At 43.6% G+C, this 18,850-nt stretch overlaps 1 protein-coding gene across 1 annotated transcript; it reads right to left on the reverse strand.

Moving 5' to 3' along the window:
• Window positions 1-2,428: 2,428 nt before the first annotated feature.
• LOC138373310 (luciferin 4-monooxygenase-like) lies at window positions 2,429-18,489 on the reverse strand. Its single transcript, XM_069339499.1, has 4 exons — window positions 18,365-18,489; window positions 16,308-16,535; window positions 3,940-4,105; window positions 2,429-3,720 (listed from the first exon to the last, which is right to left on the reverse strand). The coding sequence occupies exons 1-4, from the start codon at window positions 18,455-18,457 to the stop codon at window positions 3,590-3,592; spliced, it is 618 nt and encodes a 205-aa protein (XP_069195600.1). The 5' UTR covers window positions 18,458-18,489; the 3' UTR covers window positions 2,429-3,589.
• Window positions 18,490-18,850: the final 361 nt, after the last annotated feature.

An 18,850-nucleotide genomic window follows, 5' to 3' on the forward strand; every position in this document is an offset into this window, starting at 1 on the left:
AGAGCAAACACGTACAACAGGTAAAGCAATATGAAAACACCAGGTCAAACGTACAGCACAGAAACAATACAGGAATAAAAACACTCACACCAAACCACCCGCCCCGTAACAAACAAAGGGCAAGGCCAAAATAAACAATAATAATAAACAAGCAAACCACGCAAACCAAAAAACAAAACAGGTACAAACACAACAACATACATGCACTGGCCTGAAGGACCGAGAATAAAACACAACATAAAGCACATCAAGAAACATAACAAGACACTTTGTACAGCACCCAACTAGCTAAGAATACCAACAAAAACAACAACTACAGTAACATGAAATCAGCGTACATATTTGCCCGGGAACATATCCAGTGGAAACCGCACATTGAACGCCTCCCAAAGCAGCCACGTTGTCCAGGAGGCGTGACCTAACACCGAGGGTACCATGCGAACCGGAACCTCGGAAACAAACACCCGGAGACATGGAACCCACACGGTGTCCCTCCGGACGCCAGTAGCCGCCACCCGATCCCATACACCCGGAACCCGCCCACCAGAAAAGTCCTCTGGCCGTTCAAGCAGCAGGAACTCGGCAACCCGGGCCTCCAGGTCTTCAAGGCACAACACCGCAGGAGGGGGCTCGACAGAGGGCTCAACAGAGGGCACCACCACAGGGGCACCAACGGCCCTGGTATCCTTACGTAAAATCACTACCAGGCCACGCCCAGCACCAACATCCGCACCATCCCTGGCAGCGGAAGCCACCACACCCCACTGTGGAGAGCCCCCGGGCGAGGAAGAAACAGGAGACACACCCGAGACACGGGCATCAGCACCAGCAGGCACATGAACCTCCGCCACCACCAACCGCGGAGACAACGACTCAGCCGGATCCACGCCGTCAACACCTGAAGACCCACAGTCACTAAAGTCCCTAACATCAGACCAGGCCGTAGACGAACGCCTGGAACGTTTGGGCTCCGGCCGGATATTGTCAGAGCCGGAAGCAGAACCAGAGGCACAGGCTCCACTAGCCGCACGAACCGGCGCCCGACGCAGAACGGCAGCAGCCTCTACCACAGGGGGAACCGGACCACACACAGCAGGAGGCTCTGCAGCCACCCCATCACCCAGCACAGACGGCGAGGGTGCAGGGACCAGGACAGACGCAGCAGAGGAAGAACTGGAAGACGAGGGGCCCGAGCAGACGGAAGAGGCTCAGGGACACCAGCCAGAACAGGCTAAGCACTAGGTGAGGACACAAGCACCGGAGGAGAAACGACAAGAACAGGGGGCACAACAGGCGGAGCAACAGCTGATACAGAGGGCACCTCCTCAGCCGAAGAGACGTCCACATCCACCGAATCATCCCCCACAGGAAGTGGCGGAAAATCCTCCTCACTGAAGAGATTCATTGGTGCAACGGAAGGCGCAGAACAGGCAGCAGCCTAATGGCCCAAAAGACCACAACGATAACACGTACGCGGCTAGCGAGCGTAAAACACCCGAACGTTGTACCCCATAACACCCGAACGTTGTACCCCATAAGGCGCACAGAGGACGGAATATCCGCCCGGAGTCTCATGCCCAGGGTGCGAATGTTAGTCATCACACCCTTAAGAGGACTGGAAGACACCACGTTCACCCTCACACTAACTACCGCGCCAAACCGGCCGAAATACCGCCGTAGCAGACCCTCTGGAAACTCCAAGGGAGCCCCATGCACACTGACGTAAGTAAGTGCACCACTTCTATCAGAGAGGGTCACAGTGCCCGCACCATCTGGCAGGGGTAATGTCCGCCCCTCGTATCGCCAGAGAAAATCGCGATACGCCACCTCCTCTGTGAACTTCACAATCGCCCTACGGGCCGTTACCAACTCGACCCCATAAATCTCAAACACAGGGACAGAGAGCAAATAACAAGCCAGCGCAATCTCCGGGTAACCGGCCCACACAGAGAACTTGAGTCCTACAGACTGAGCCCGGACGACAGGGGGGAGAGGGACCCCCATCGTAACGCCACGTCAGCACAGGCGAGCAGAGACACACCCGCCCCCAACCGGCCGAACTGGTAACTACCACCAACTGCCGGAACGCCTAGGCAACACGTCCGTCCCCTACCGAAGCTAGGGCCAGACTCCCCATTTTATTGACATTGAGACATTTTGTATTGTTTGTGTGTTTTGTTAGCTATGTTATTAATAATTATTTTAATAATTATGTTCATTAATATTTGTACTAATTATGGCTTATCAATAATTGTTTATTATTTTTCATTGATTATGTTTTTATTAATCATATTTTTAATACATATGTAATAATAATTTTGTTATTAATAATTAGGTTTTGGCTAACTAATCACAAATATAGACTTGACACTAAAAAATATTGATATACCAAGTGTTGTCTTTGTTGGGATAAATTAAACTAAAAAAATAAATTGTGTTTTTTTTATTCCAGGAGATTTGATCTCTTCCTAGCATTTAGCTTTTTAGGATAGGAAAGGAACAAATTGGAGCTGTCAAAGAGGAGCTCAAACTTGAGGTACAGTGGTGGCTATTGCTACTATTGAGTTGGATTTTAATTCAAGGAATGGATTGAAAGGTATTGCTAGTGTTAAGGTTCGTGGGGCTGGGGGCCAAAGAAGATATATTGTTGATGGTGCTTCGAGTGCCCTGGAGAGCTTGAGTATGGGGTCCTGGGGCTTCGAGTGCCCTGGAGAGCTTGGGTATGGGGGTCCTGGGGCTTCGAGTGCCCTGAGAGCTTGGGTATGGGGTCCTGGGGCTTCGAGTGCCCTGAGAGCTTGGGTATGGGGTCCTGGGGCTTCGAGTGCCCGGAGAGCTTGGGTATGGGGTCCTGGGGCTTCGAGTGCTTGGAGAGGTATTGATGCTTGCTTTCGAAGGAGAATTGTTAGCTAGGGGAAGGTGTTGGTACGCTTGAAGGGGAAGGCAAGATCCTGAAGTGCGAAAGAATGATGTAGTTTTTGTTACTGGAGAACCTAGAGCTTGGCATGGACTGGAGGGACTTACACGAAGAGCTTGAAAATAGACAGTAACTATTGCCGTTGTCTAGGTAATTCATGGCTCGGGACTGGGTCTATATTTTCTGTTGAATGTCAAGTTTAGATTCGGAAGATGTCTATTGCTACGTTCAAGAGAGAGTTCAATGTCTAGAGCAAGCATGACCTGTAGCTACTGTCGATAGTTAGCTTAGATTGAAACGGCATTGATAACTGTTGTCCGGATGATTCCAGATCTAGAAGTAGAAAGTAGCTACTGTAGATGGAGATATCAGACATTCTGTCCATATAATTTTGTCCCACTAATTGCTTCCCTTCACACGCCTGGAGAGGGGGGGGGGGTAATTGTAATGATGGTCAACTATTACTGTCACCTGGGGGGGGGGGGGGGGGGGGAGTGTTGTAGTGAGTAAAAGGGAACTTCGTTCCTCACGAGAAGGAAAAGAGCGACTGAAGTGGGACTTGGGTTTCCTTCTTTGTCAAAAATGTGCCTTGCCACTGAAAATGAAGATTTAGAGCTTGGAGGAAGATTGGGGTTCTGTTGTGAAGGGTGAGCTTTGCTACTATGGAGAGGGAGGTCAGAGCTTGGAGCGGGAGGTGAGGAAGGCTTGCCTCAGCTGGCGCTTAAGAACCTTGCCGGACTGGTTCCTGGGCAGAGCATCCACCAGTTCCACGCCTCCCGTTAGTCGTTTGTAGTGTGCCACTCGCTCTGTGGGACGACACGTTAATGAGCACCTAGTCAAGGTGAGTCCACCTACACATTAATTACTTATACACAAAATATTAAAGTTAATGTTTAAATTTGCCGCGTTTTCTTAGATTCCCCAAACTTCCCGTCCAATTTCCCAAACTTCCTACCACCTTCCTGCCCACTATCGAGAACACTATAGATTATGGCACTCGGGTAAATTCAGAGAAATTCTCTTACCTGCGACATATCGCTGGAGATAAGCTGGGGAGAGAGTGGCACTGGCTGTGGGCACCACGTAGGCCCTGGGCGCCTCCCCTGTTCTTGCGTCTGGCACCCCCACTACCGCCGCCTCCCTCACTCCTTCAACTGTCACCAATACATCCTCAACCTCCTTGGGCGAGACCTGCGGTGGGTCAGTCAGTGGGCGACTCGTTGAATTATCGGTGAATGGTGGGGAAAGTGGCACCTGTAAGTTGTGTACTTACAGATGTCTTAGTGATATGTAGGTATGTTGTGTACTTACAGATGTATTAGTGGCACATACGTTGTGTACCTTACAAATGTCTTAGTGATATGTAGGAAAGTTGTTTACTTTGTGGAGTCTTAGTGGCACGTGTGAGAAGACCATTGTTATTGTTTGCGTCTGTGCGATTAAAATAATAATAAGTGTAATCATAATTATTGGTGTGTTAACATAATTAACAGTGATTGTCTGTCTTAGTGACAGAGTGATTAATGTAAATGAATTCAGAGTTAGTTGCATTGTTAATGTAATTAATTGATTAGTGTTGATATGGGTGTTTTGATACAGCAAGTGTTGAGTGCAGTAATTGCCTGAGTATTCACAAAGTGTTCAATTAGTTCACTATTGTTTATGGTCTGTCCAGAAGGTCGAGACTGAGTCCTCATATCACATGTTAGTGTGGTGGAAGCAGATTTGCTGTTGTGGAAGGTGTTATTAGTGGGTGATAATTAACGTAATGTAGTGTAACGATATTTACCGTTTCTGCCCAAAACACTATGCGTGCTAGTGGCTTTACAAGAATGTAATAACATCAATGCTGTGTACTCTCATAAACCCAATGTACCTTCTTGGTACATTGGGTTGATACATTGAATTGGTACATTGAACTTGGTACATTGAATATAAATAAATAAATAAATAAATAAAAATAATAAGTACAGTATGTTATATTGTATTAGTAGGTTGGTTGAATACATTTATTTGAACTAATACACCTCTCCAATCGTATTGGCGTATGCCTTTCCATTCGAGACTTTCAGCGCCGTGGAGAGGGGGGACCTGCTGCCTGGGTAACAGCTTCTCCCCTGAATCAACCTACCCTGGCTTTGTGCCCTGGTGAGGCCACTCCAGATCGACAACCAGAGCGCAACTCCATAGTCTCCTGAGACTGATGGATGCCTACTACTACTACACCTGTCTTAATGACATCCATTTTCTTAGTACCGCCCAGGGATATGGTCTGCCATTTATTGTTTGCTAATTGTCATTAACCTGGTCGGTTCAATGTATCAAGACCCAAGGCTCAACTCCTAAATATAAATGTGGTGTAGGGACCCATTAGTCATGATCTACATTACTTAGTAGTTGAAGAACTAGACCCAAGTGAAGGGAAGTACCTGTACTGCTCGAGGGTGTCGAGGGTTCTCCAGAATCATACATCTGGTGTGTCCATTCCTTGCCAATGCAGTTCAGTGCCTCCCCCTCCTCCCCTACACCTCTCTTTCCTCTCCACCGGAGATACAGGGACCACGGCGTGCACTTTCGCCCCCGGGTTTGTTGAGATTTTCTGCAAAGTGACCTCTTGCAGTGTGGCCACCACCAGTGTTGGTGTTGTTGCATACAACTGCAGGTTGTTGCAGGAAGTAACAATAATAAGCAAGAAAGTAAACCCTTCCCTCATATACAGAGAATATAAGGTGAGGTGAGGTGCCTAAGGTGTTCTGTTAGGTGGCAGTTCTGTCTTGGTCTTTTGCCATTGTGCCTATTGATTATTTTGTTTTAGCTGGTCAGAAAATCTCTGGTGGTTTGGTTGGATGTAAAATCAATATGATCCATTATAGAACATTTTTAGGTACGATGAAATATATATTGTTTTTTAATCCAATATATTGAGAGCGTTGTGGCTGACAGTCTGCAAGTGGGAATATAAAGATATATATGAGACTTGTTTTACAAGTTGTTTTATTTGATGTCTGAAGAGTTCTTCATGAGCACACTGTCAATTTTCTTACTCTTGTTGTATAAGGAGATGAATCCTCTGTTTAGTAATGGCAGTAGTCACAGATATATTTAATGATGTCTTCCAGGACTCTGTCCTCAATTTTTCTGAGCTGCCAAAGAGTATTTCCTGATGAAGAGGTTAAGAGGTAGGACAGAGTCTGCAGTGTTGAGCATATTATCAGAAGTAGCTGATATTGTGCTGATATTGATAGCTGATATCGAGGCACTGTGGCTTACATCAATGTTAAATGATCTGACATATCAGTTTGAATAACAATTGTCGACAGGAATGACGTGCTCTACTAAGTTCCTCTTTAATCTGCGTCCAGGTGAAGCTGTAAAAGAACAGTTAATATAAAGGTCTACAACATTCTGTTTGTACCGGTCAGTGCTCCTGCTGTTAACATTAAGGCACATTCCTATGCTAGTATAGACTGAAGCGGGAGAGCTACCATTTCTTCCCAAGACTGCTGTGTCCATGAAAACAATATATCCTCATTCTTCATTTTGCTAGTGAAATTAAGCATGAAATGTTGTCCAGAAGCTTCTTTAACTGCAGCATGTGTTCCATGTCAGGTGTCTGCAAGAAAATTATATTAACAAACCTGGAGTTGAGTCCAAGTTTAGGGTTCAGGTACAAGAAGAACGCAAGAACTTTCTCTACCATGGTAAAATTAGCAAACAGAACACCTAAGTGGAACTCATTGAAACACTATATCCATTTTGTTTATGAGACCACCTGGGTTCTGGAAATGTGTCTCTTAGGTGCATGCTTCAAGCAGTTGGAAATGTACACATTTTGGGAGGATTAGAGGAGTGCAAATGCAGTGATAAACTTTGTCACCACTGCATTTGCATTATTTACAGGCAGGTCGGTGAAGAGTGACCCAACCTCCAGAGATCTCACCCAGTACCTGTCTTCGTCGATTCACATACAGCTGAAATCAAATGACGGAAATGAGGTGAACAGTGTTGAGTGGCCTAGCCAGCCTGTATGAGGATGCAACCCGTTCTCGCAAATTCGTAAAGTCAATATTGACTTATTAACTACGTGCATAGGTGATATACTAAACATAATAGATACCCTTAAAAAGATTCATAGAAAACACCGACCTTACCTAACCTTGTTAGTATCTTAAGATAAGCATCTTATTGCTTCGTAATTACAATTATTACTTAACCTATACCTATTATAGGTTAGGTAATAATTGTAATTACGAAGCAATAAGATGCTTATCTTAACATACTAAGTAGGTTAGGTAAGGTCGGTGTTTTCTATGAAGCTTTTCAAGGGAAACTATTATGTTAAGTATGTCACCTATGCGCATATTTAATAAGTCAATATTGACTTATTAAATTTGCGAGAACGGGTTGGAGGATGTGCGCATCTGGCTGACGGAAGGACGATGCGGGTTTCAAGTTTTTTTTAGTTTTGATAGTCTCACTGACATTTCCAGGCTTGTACTGATAATTAACTATCAGCAAGTGAAGGTCAAACTTACTGTGAACAAAGGATACTTCTATTGCTATGTCGTAGTGATCAAAATAATGGTGATCCGTATATCAACTCTAAGGAGGTCGGCACTTCCGAATTTTTTAAACTTCCCATCAAGAACGTCTTATAAAATACCCATGAGATGGGGAAAAGTCCTGAGAGACGTAATCGAGAGAACGTGACTCCACCAACAATCAGTAGAAGACACAGCTCTCCACACACTTCAAGAGAATTGAGCGAGTGAATTATCAAGGGAAAGAGCCATTACGACTATATAGAACTTGGAAGGAATCTGGATAAGAATTTTGGATGGGATGGGGGGAAGGAATGGTGCCCAACCAATTGGACGGTCGGGGATTGAACGCCGACCTGCATGAAGCGAGACCGTCGCTCTACCATCCAGCCCAAGTGGTTGGACCACGTCAAGAGAAATGAGTGAACTTTCCCAGTATATGATATATTGAATTGAAAGAAATAAAAGTCGTGTATGCCATTAGATACCAAGTTAAAGACTGTCAGCCTCAACAATCTCCATTTATAGACAAGACAACAAACATTTATTTCGCTCCATTCACAAACAAAAAGCCGACAAAAAGGAGCACATGAGTAGGGATATTGATGGTGTAGAACACGCGCATGATCCTGTGCAAGCAACATGTTCCACAGATGGTGCACATGTTGCATACGAGGTGAACGGCCTGTGATGTCTTCCATATGTAAATGATGATGAGGATGAATATTACATGTTAATGATGATGATTATGATGATTGCAAAGGGGTGAACTGATGTAAAGTTGCAAAGTGTTGAAAATAATTACAACAAAATGAAAATGTCAAAAAGAGTGTTCAGTGTATATCAAATAAGGGGTTCCATTTGTATGAATGAGCGAAAATTCAAAATGATTTGCCAAAGTATAAAAATAGTTCGAGCATAGAAAATGATTTTTTTTTTGTGAAAAAATAGAGGTGTGGAGTGGTAGGAGATACATGAGCTTGGAGAAGTGTAATATGGTAGAGATGAATCAACTTATGAAGATATGAGATTAGAATAATAATAATAATATTATATGACTGAGAAAGAGGCTTAGTTGGCTTACATATGCAAAAACTGATTTCTCCTTACCGAGGTTGTAGTGTTATCCTGTAGAAAGTCTGGGGGCATTCTCTCTGCCCCCTGAAGAACACAGTAATAACTATTTATCAGTGCTCCTCTCATGTGCACAATCACTTAAAACACATTGGACGCACACAGAAGGGTGGATAGGACTTCCACAGGGGGGGCTCCCCTCCTGGCGTGACTACACTGATTTACAGTTCATTGTTGTTCCTCTCACTCCCTCACACCCAAACAACATCTCAGCTCATGGTCACTAATATAACTGGCAACACAGCTCAGGTCCGTGCAGCCACATCCTCTCCCCTGCTCCTTCTCCTCCTTCCCCCCCCCCCTCTTCCTCCTGCTCCACCCTCTCCCCTGTGACACCTGCCAGCTGTCAATCACCTGTCAATTCATTAATCTTCTCATCCAGTCACTCTGTTCTTTTCCTCAAACAGGGCAGGTTCTCTGTTCACTGATGTAAGCATTTCACTCCCATTTGCCAAACACGAGGTCTGTCTAGCGCTACCACCCACTCCATTACATGACAATTGTCAGTCACTCAGGCAGTTCACGAGTCAGTCAACCAGTACGTCAGTCAAACAGCCCCACCACCCAGTTAGTCAGTCAGTCTAAATCCTCTGTTTTTTGTACAACCAAACCTAATTCATGCTCAACACGAGTATAAGGATTATCACACACACACACACACACACACACACACACACACACACACACACACACACACACACACACACACACACACACACACACACACACACACATATATATATATATACATATGTAGCTGGGTGTCCAGCACAAAGGGAACCTCAGTTGTGCAGACCTGACAACAGCCAAAAACGCCCAGATGGAGTCACCCTGCTGCCATGGAGGGAAGGTATACAGGTCGTATGGGATTACACGAGTGCGACTACATTGGCTGATACCTATCTACCTTAAAACACAGGCGAGGGAGGTGGAGCAGCCACCTTCAGGAAAACCCAGAAAACCAATAGTACAGAGGCCTAGAACGTTGCTACAGATTCGTCTGTATAGGCTCTGAGACTGGGCGCCTGGGGGTAAATGTGCACTTAAATTCTTAAAGGAGGTGGGCGAGGAACTCATCGGGAAAACTAATGACTCACGAGCGGCAAGTTTCCTGTTCCAGCGCCTCTGTGTCGCAGTTCAGAGGAGGAAATGCGTGTTGTATCCTGGGCACGCACCCAACCTCCGAGGAGTTGGGTGAGGTTGGATTTCTTTTTATGATGTCTTCAACGAAACCCTTAGAGAAGCCGTTGTTGACTAGAAACCTGCCTTACCCTACAGAGTTCTTCATCGACTTCTTTCCATCCTGAGTTGTGGCTGAGAGCACGATCGACGTAAGCGTTGACAACACTCCACTTGTACCTGTCTGGGCAGTCACTATTGGCTTTGAGGCACATTCCTATGTTTGTTTCCTTGGTACAGACAGCAGTGTGGAAGCCTCCGCTCCTTTCCGTGACTGTTACATCCAGAAAAGGCAACTTCCCATTATTCTCCATCTTGTACGTGAAAATCAACACACAATTCCGCTCAAATGCCTCCTTCAGCTGCTGCAGACATCTGGCATCAGGTACCTGTGTAAAAATAACGTCAACATACCTGCAGTAAATGGCGGGTCTCAAGTCCATGTCAACTAAGACCCTCTGCTCAATGGTGCCCATGTAAAAGTTCGCAAACAGGACACCATGGGGGAACCCATGGCGACCCCATCTACTTGCTTATACATGTGTCCATCTGGGCTCAAGAAGGGTACCTCTTTAGTGCAGGCTTGGAGAGATTTCCTCAGTATGCTTTCTGGCATGTCAAGAGGAGTGCAAGCCGGGTCACGATACACTCTGTCTGCTATCATCCCGTTTGTTTCGTCCACAGAGACGTTAGTAAATAGTGACTCCACATCCAAAGAGGCTCTTATTCCCGTGGCCCGTGCTCCCCGCAGTAAGTCGACAAATTCCTTAGGAGACTTCAAGCTGAAACCACAGGGTACGTAAGGAGTCAGCAACCTGTTGAGTCGCTTAGCCAGTCTGTATGTGGGTGTGGGTATCTGGCTGATGATTGGCCGAAGTGGGTTTCCAGGCTTGTGGGTCTTGACATTTCTGTAGGTATACCCAGGTTTGTATTCCCCAACAACTTTTGGCAGGTGGAGTCCGAATTTCTTGGCGTTCACAGTTTCGATCAATCTGTTTACCTTCGTTTTCAATTCGGCTGTAGTGTCCTTCGTTACCCTTTGGAATTTAGTTTGGTTAGAGAGTATGAGGTTCATTTTTGCCAGATATTCGTCTTTCTTAAGAATGACGTATATTGGCGACTTGTCACCTCTCCTGATGACTATCTCCTTGTTCTCACGAAGGCTCTCAGCTGCCGCTTTGAGTTCTGGGGACAGTATGGTGCTTCTGTAGTTACCTCGAATCTTTCCCCCTTCTACAATAAGTTCTGCTTGCAATGGTGTCTTTAGTTGTAACCTTCTTTTGCTTCTCGAGGTCGAATATATCGTCCAATTGGATCTCCAACTCCACTTTCCGGGCCATCTCACTTGGTCTGGACATAACGTGACAGTTTATACCCAGATTTAAGAGAGTAATTTGGTCCTCAGTGAGGTTGATTCCAGCGAGGTTTAAGAAGCCATCTCTGGGTCGTGGAATCGCCATAGATCCTCCAAATAATATTGTCAGTTTCTTGATGATCCTGGTTTCGGTGCTGTGGTGATGTTGATCTGAAAGGATGTCAAGTTGTTGGTCGATGCGAGTTCTGAGGTCTTCGTCGATGTTGCTGTTTCTCCATTGGTTTGTAGCCAGTATACATCAGTTATATATTGGTGAATATTGGCAACAATTTTCATTTATACATGTCTCATTGAATATGACTGCATATTCTGTATTGATTATTTTCTGGTTTAGGGCTTCTATCCCTCTGACTAATGCTCTTGCATCTGGGTTTAACTGTAGGAGGAGTTTCCCAAAAGTCATGTTTGTTCGAGGTGAAGAAAAAGAAATAAATAACTGTATAATGCATTACACTTATTATAATATTTTACACAAGGTTTCGAACCTACATGGTTCATTCTCAAGTGAAGTTACAGTACAGGACAGTATATTATTAGTGGGTCAGGTGAATACAAATGGATCGAAAAATGAGGTCATGTGTAGTCAAATAGATTGAGCAATGAGTACACATGTGGTTGTAGAATAAGGCATAATGGGGAAAAGAGTAGAATAAGGCGAAATAGGATACGAAACACATACAAAGATTAATCAGGTGTAGTGGGCGTGGCATGTTGTGCAGTGTCTTGTATATTGGCATCTTAACGTTCTGGTCTTTTTCTTACTCTCCTGGTGGGTAGAATGAATAATTCCGTAATTTGGGTAGTTATGGTAGGTTGTTCTACTTTTATGTAGATTGCTTCAAGAATTTGTAATCATCTTGCATCTTGGGTACATTATACAATAATAGTTAATAAACCCAAGATGCAAGATGATTACAAATTCTTGCAGCAATCTACATAAAAATAGAACAACCTACCATAACTACCCAAATTACGGAACTATTCATTCTACCCACCAGGAGAGTAAGAAAAAGACCAGAACGTCAAGATGCCAACATACAAGACACTGCACAACATGGAGGTGTTAAACAGGTGTTAAAACTTGTTCGAACGTTGTACCAACGTCGTAGTTTCGGTGTGTGTTTGGCAGCATGCGTTTTTTTTGAAAAACAGCGCCATCTGTTGCATGTAAGAGCAACACTCAATATACAAAATATGTTATGATTCTATTTCATTGTTCCCGATTGTATTGATAAATTGAATTTTCACAGATTTTGATTTGTTTTCATTTTGATTAAATTGTTTTGTGTGACGTTGCATTGGAATTGAGCCGTGTTGTTTACCATTCCGTTCATTTCGAGAGTATAGCTTATTTGTTTCTTTTTTCATTGTTTTTCATTACGTTTTTTTAGCTGTTCTTATTTTTCAGTGCAATTGGTGGTGAATTTGAGCTGTGTCGATTGATCTGCGTTTCAATATATTTTGTTAGTGTTTTTCGTTTTTGTTTTGAAAACAAGAAAATGGACAACACGTTTATTTCACAGCTGCAAATGTGCAACAGCAATGAATCTACCGGCTACAATGTTAACTGCTTTCTTCACGTTGTTAAAATGATGCGTTTGCGAAAACACTCCTGTATGCGGAAGTGCCTGTACATTACACATAAAATATGAGTAGAAAATCATTTGAATGACGCAAACAAGGAGAGCGAATCGACAGACAACCTGACATATTCAAGTAAACTACGATAGTCAGACTGCACGCGGTGTATCCCAATCAGGATAAATGCTTCATTCTTCGCATGCTGTTGGTAAATGTGCCCAGTCCAACGTCTTTCCAGCCATTGAGATTTGTCAACGGCATAACTTATGCCACTTTCCGTAGTGCATGTCAAGCTCTTAATTTATTGGAGAACGACCGACACTGGGCTGTATGAATTAATGACGCGTCCAACACATCACATCAAATCAATTTCGAGCATTGTTTGCAATCATATTGACCACCTGCTCACCTTCGTCTCCATCAGAGTTATGGGAGAAATATAAATCGCACATGGCTGAAGATATTATCCGTCTAATATGCAAGGAAAATTCAAATATGAACATAGATTTTACATCACAAATCTACAACGAAACGTTGATAATGACTGAAGATTTGTCCTTAGAAATCGCGAACAAAGTTCTAAATCAATTAGAAATGCCATCACAGAATCGATCTGCTGCTGCATCGTTCGATGTAGAATTGCATCGTGAACAAAATTACAACACGGGTGATCTATTGTATGTGCAGTCAAACATTTCTAAGCTAACACTTGAGCGAAAAGGCATTTGCAATTATATAATTCAAACTGTCAATAACGGGTTTGGAGAAATCTATTTAGATGCGCCAGGAGGAACTGTAAAACCTTCCTAATTAGAATGATTCTGGCAGCATTTCGATTCCAAAATGGCATAACTTTAGCTCTTGCATAGTCCGAAATAGCTGCGACATTGCTACCAGGTGGAAGAACTGCTACTTCGGCTATGAAATTGCCATTGAACATGCAATTCATTGAAACTCCCACGTGCAACATTTCCAAAGCATCTGGCATGAGAAAAGCATTGCCCAAATGTAAACTAATTGTTTAGGAAAATGTACAATGACCCTCAAAAAATCGCTCGAGGCTCTTGATTGATCATTGCAAGATTTGCTTGGAAACATCAGACCATTTGGAAACTCATTAATATTGCTTGAAGGAGACTGCAGACAAACATTACCTGTAATTCCTCGATCGATACCAGCGGACGAAATAAATGTTCACCTGAAATACACTACTTTGTGGCGCCACGTAAAGACGTTAAAATTAACTACAAATATGCGTGTCCAGCTGCAAAACGATCCATCAGCTGAGACAGTCTCACATTAACTTCTGGAAATTGAGAACGGAAACGTGCAGGTTGATCTCAGGACGAATTTCATTGCCTCACAACTTCTGCAATTTAGTGACGTCAAAAGAAGATTTTTTTGAAAAAGTCTTTCCCAATATTCAAACCAATTATATGAATCACGATTGGATGAATGAACGAGCTATTCTTGTAGCCAATAACAAACACGTCAACGAACTTAACAATATTCTTTAGTCTAACATTCAAAGAAAAACAGTCACATACAAGTCCGTCGACACTGTTGAGGAAGCAGATGAAGCGGTTAATTATCCAACATAATTTTTTATTTTACTCGATCTGCCAGGGATACCATCACACGTACGTCAATTTAAAATCGGCGTGCCAATTATCATGTTGCGAAATATCAACCAGCCAAAACTTTGCAACGCCACGCGCCTTGCTTCAAGAACATTAATCAGCAACGTCGTAGAAGCAACAATCTTGAAAGGACCTTTGAAAAGTGAAGATGTCCTCATTCCTCGCATTCCTATGGTTCTGACAGATATGCCATTTTAATTTAAGAGATTGTAATTTCCAATTCGATTGGCGTTTGGAATTACCATCAACAAAGCTCAGGGCCAATCTGTAGAATTGTGCAGTTTATATCTAGACACGGATTGTTTCTCACATGGACAATTATATGTTACGTGTTCTGGAATCAGCAAAGCAGACAATCTCTTTATCTCCACAGACAATGGAACAAAAAATATTGTATACCCACAAGCATTGTGAAAGTAAACTTATTAGAAATGTGCGCTTTCTCTTTTCTTTCTTTTCCATTTAACCAGATTGAGCCATAGCAACGCGTGCCGGGTACAGCTAGTATATAAATAAAAATGGATATGTTCATTTGTTCAAATCGCTAATCTCCGAAAGTTATTCACCGATTGCTTTGAAATTTTCACACATTGTTCCATTTGCATCCGGCCAGGTTTCTATATACATACTATATAGATGTCACGTCTGTGACGGTAAAAAAAAAAACATGCTTTTTCTGAAAAACTGTATTTTTGATGTGTTTTTCCTGTGAGGGAAATCTTCGAAACCTCTTTACCGATTGCTTTGAAATTTTGACATAACGTTGCATTCGAATAGGCGCGTCTTTTTATATATCTACCATATACATGCCTCACCTGTGACAGGAAAAAACATTATTTTTTTCTTGTTATAAGTATGAATTAGTTTATCTTGTTATAAGTATGAATTAGTTTATCTTGTTATAAGTATGAATTAGTTTATCTTGTTATAAGTATGAATTAGTTTTCGTTAAATTAAAAAAACAGAGGATTTAGACTGAGTGGTGGACTGGCTGACTGACGTACTGGTTGACTGTTCAACTCGCTTTATCTCACCACCTGAGTGACTGAGTGACTGACTATTGTCAAGTAATGGAATGTGTGGTAGCTCTAGACAGACCTTGCATTTGGTAAATGGGAGTGAAATTGCTTACACCAGTGAACAGAAAACCTGCCCTGTTTGAGGAAAAGGACAGAGGAGTGATCGGATGAGAAGATTGAAGAATTGACAGGTGATTGACAGCTGGCAGAGGGGAGAGGGTGGAGCAGGCGGAAGAGGGGGAGGGGGGGGAGGAGGAGAAGGAGCAGGGGAGAGGATGTGGCTGCACGGACCTGAGCTGTGTTGCCAGTTATATTAGTGACCATGAGCTGTGATGTTGTTTGGGTGTGAGGGAGTGAGAGGAACAACAATGAACTGTAAATCAGTGTAGTCACGCCAGGAGGGGAGCCCCCCTGTGGAAGTCCTATCCACCCTCCTACGGTATATTCTTCAAGATGTGCATATAAAAATTAAAAATCTATGCACAAATTATTTTGAAACTTGGACAAATCATTTGGGGTTTTCACTCGTTCATATAACGGAACTTGCTACCCGACATACACTGAACAATCCTTTTGATATTTAAAAAAAAATAATGTTTGTCAACACTTTGCAACATTACATTAGTTCACCCCTTTGCAATCATCATCATCATCATCATCATGCAACTTTCATCATCATCTACATATGGATGATATCGTAGGCCGTGCACTATCTGTGCAACATGGTGCACAGGATCATGCGCATGCTCTATGGCATCAATTTCCCTACTCACATGACCACCTGATATCCTTATAACATGCCAGCCTCTTCACAAGACTTCCAGCAGGTGATGGGCCAACAACAGACTCCCTCCACCTACAGTATCCACACCACACACCCCCACAACACAGCCCCATCACCTCCACATGAGCCATCATCCTCACCTGGTACCCCTTCACCTTGATGAGGTCTTTTATCCTGTCTGTGAGGAAGAGGAAGTCGTCTCGGGTGTAGTAGCCAAGATCCCCTGTGTGAAGCCAGCCATCAGAGTCAATGCAGGCGGCGGTGGCAGCTGGGTTGTTGACGTAACCCAGCATCATGGTGGGACCTCGTACACACACCTCTCCCTCCACCCCCTCGCCAACCATCTTTCCGCTCTCCACGTCTATTATCTGAACAGCGTTGATGGAGAGGAGCGAAGATGAGGAAGTTTAGTACCTTGCATCAGAGTGTTAAGTTATTATTACAACATCCTCCAATACATTAGAACAGATTTACATTTTGAGGAAGGCTAGACCAGTCTTCCCTCAGCACGAGATAGACAATGAAAGCAATGACCAATAAAGACCAGTTGAAGCCAGCGACCACTGTGTTTAATCATCGAATAATTGGTAACAATGAAGGAAATAGGATAATGTAAGCGGGAGGAGAATGTATGGCTAGCATATCGGGAATGGAAATGCCAGAATTCCAGAGAAGTCCTTGGATGGAAGAACATGGTAAAGAGAACTTAGAGGAAAAATCAACACCGGACATGATGGACTACACAAAGAAGCTAAAGAAGGACTCATACCATCTCTGAGGGATAAAGGGACCAAGAAGAGCATTAGCCAATGGTTCAATAGACTATGTCTGGAGGTAAAGAAGAGAAGCAATACAGTATGCAGGAAATATAGAAAAGACAACGTAGAAGGAATTCACGATATATATATAGGGGCCAAAAATGAGTACACCCAAACTAGGCTAAACATAATTAAAGAGCATAATAATGAGATTGATTAGCAGGTAATGCTTGGAATTTATCAAAAGCTTCCAAGAACTATTCACCCTAAAACCTGATCTGTCGCAAAAGTTACAAGTCCAAACGAAACTGGCAACTTCCACAGAACTGTCTGACAAATGGCTGTGACTTCAAGACAAGTAAAGAAGCAACTGTAGGCACTGGATGTAACAAAAGCTGTAGGACCAAACAAAATATCGCCTTGGATATAAAACAGGCAATGATATTTTATTCCACTTTGTAAAGGCGAAAACTGCTGGAATATGACAAATGTGATGTCAACTCGCAAGAAAGGAGAAAGACAAGAAGGGTTTACCTACAAGCATCGTGTAGAATTTACTAGCGAGACTCAGCCAGGGTAGATTATTAGAAGATTCAGCATGATATTGACTGTTACCCTGATCCAGCATGTTACTGACTGTCTGTTACACTGATCCAGCATGTTACTGACTGTCTGTTACACTGATCCAGCATGTTACTGACTGTCTGTTACACTGATCCAGCATGATCTAGAACCTGCTGGACTCTCACCTTGTACTCTCATAGTTGTACTTGCTGGGGTTTAGCTTTAGCTCTTCGGTCCCGCCTTTCAACAGTCACTGAACTGGTGTATCTATTGTGTCTGGAGCCTATTGGACTCAATTATATCTACATTTGAAACTATGTATGGAGTCTGCCTCCACCACATCACTACTTACTGCATAAGTGGTATACAAGGTCCTGAACAATTCCTTACACAAGTTTGTAAAAGCTGTTCTTATGTTGGCGAATCTAGAATATGCCGCTGATGACACTTGTGTAACATTGACTGTGACACTGTGCGAAAATGGTCTGTCTTGACACTGTCTCCGATGAACATTGACCCTGCATGATACTGCCTTTTGTTATACTGACCTGTTGTTCTACTGACCAGTTGTTCTACTGACCAGTTGTTCTACTGACCAGTTGTTCTACTGACCTGTTGTTCTACTGACCTGTTGTTCTACTGACCTGTTGTTCTACTGACCTGTTGTTCTACTGACCTGTTGTTCTACTGACCTGTTGTTCTACTGACCTGTTGTTCTACTGACCTGTTGTTCTACTGACCTGTTCTACTGACCAGTTGTTATACTGACCTGTTGTACTACTGACCAGTTGTTATACTGACCTGTTGTACTACTGACCAGTTGTTATACTGACCTGTTGTTGACCCTTAGGCCAATGACCACTCATGACACTGACCTTGACCTGCATGTAGGGCATGACACGACCTACAGAGCCTGGGGAGAAGCCATATATTGGGTCGTTGGTGGCGATGTTGACCGCCTCAGTCATGCCGTAGCCAGAGGACAAGGATTTCCCTGTCTGAGGAGAGAGAATATGACTGAGGTCATTACTGGTGGTTGGTCAGTAAGCGTTATATTTGGTGTACGTGTCCTCTCTAGTCAGTGTACGTGTCCTCTCTAGTCAGTGTACGTGTCCTCTCTAGTCAGTGTTCGTGTCCTCTCCAGTCAGTGTTCGTGTCCTCTCCAGTCAGTGTACGTGTCCTCTGCAGTCAGTGTACGTGTCCTCTCCAGTCAGTGTTCGTGTCCTCTCCAGTCAGTGTTCGTGTCCTCTCCAGTCAGTGTTCGAGTCCTCTCCAGTCAGTGTTCGTGTCCTCTCCAGTCAGTGTTCGTGTCCTCTCCAGCCAGTGTTCGTGTCCTCTCCAGCCAGTGTTCGTGTCCTCTC

This window comes from Procambarus clarkii, chromosome 41, assembly GCF_040958095.1.
Source record: "Procambarus clarkii isolate CNS0578487 chromosome 41, FALCON_Pclarkii_2.0, whole genome shotgun sequence".
Classification (NCBI taxonomy): domain Eukaryota; kingdom Metazoa; phylum Arthropoda; class Malacostraca; order Decapoda; family Cambaridae; genus Procambarus; species Procambarus clarkii.

Excerpts from the sequence above, each read along its gene's own strand:
- LOC138373310 (XM_069339499.1), bottom strand. The coding sequence starts at position 18,457 with ATGACTGAGGCGGTCAACATCGCCACCAACGACCCAATATATGGCTTC. Across the intron at positions 4,106-16,307 it reads TCAAGGTGAAGGGGTACCAG|GTCTCGCCCAAGGAGGTTGA; the intron begins GTGAGGATGATG and ends GACCCACCGCAG. Across the intron at positions 3,721-3,939 it reads TCTCCAGCGATATGTCGCAG|AGCGAGTGGCACACTACAAA; the intron begins GTAAGAGAATTT and ends GTCGTCCCACAG.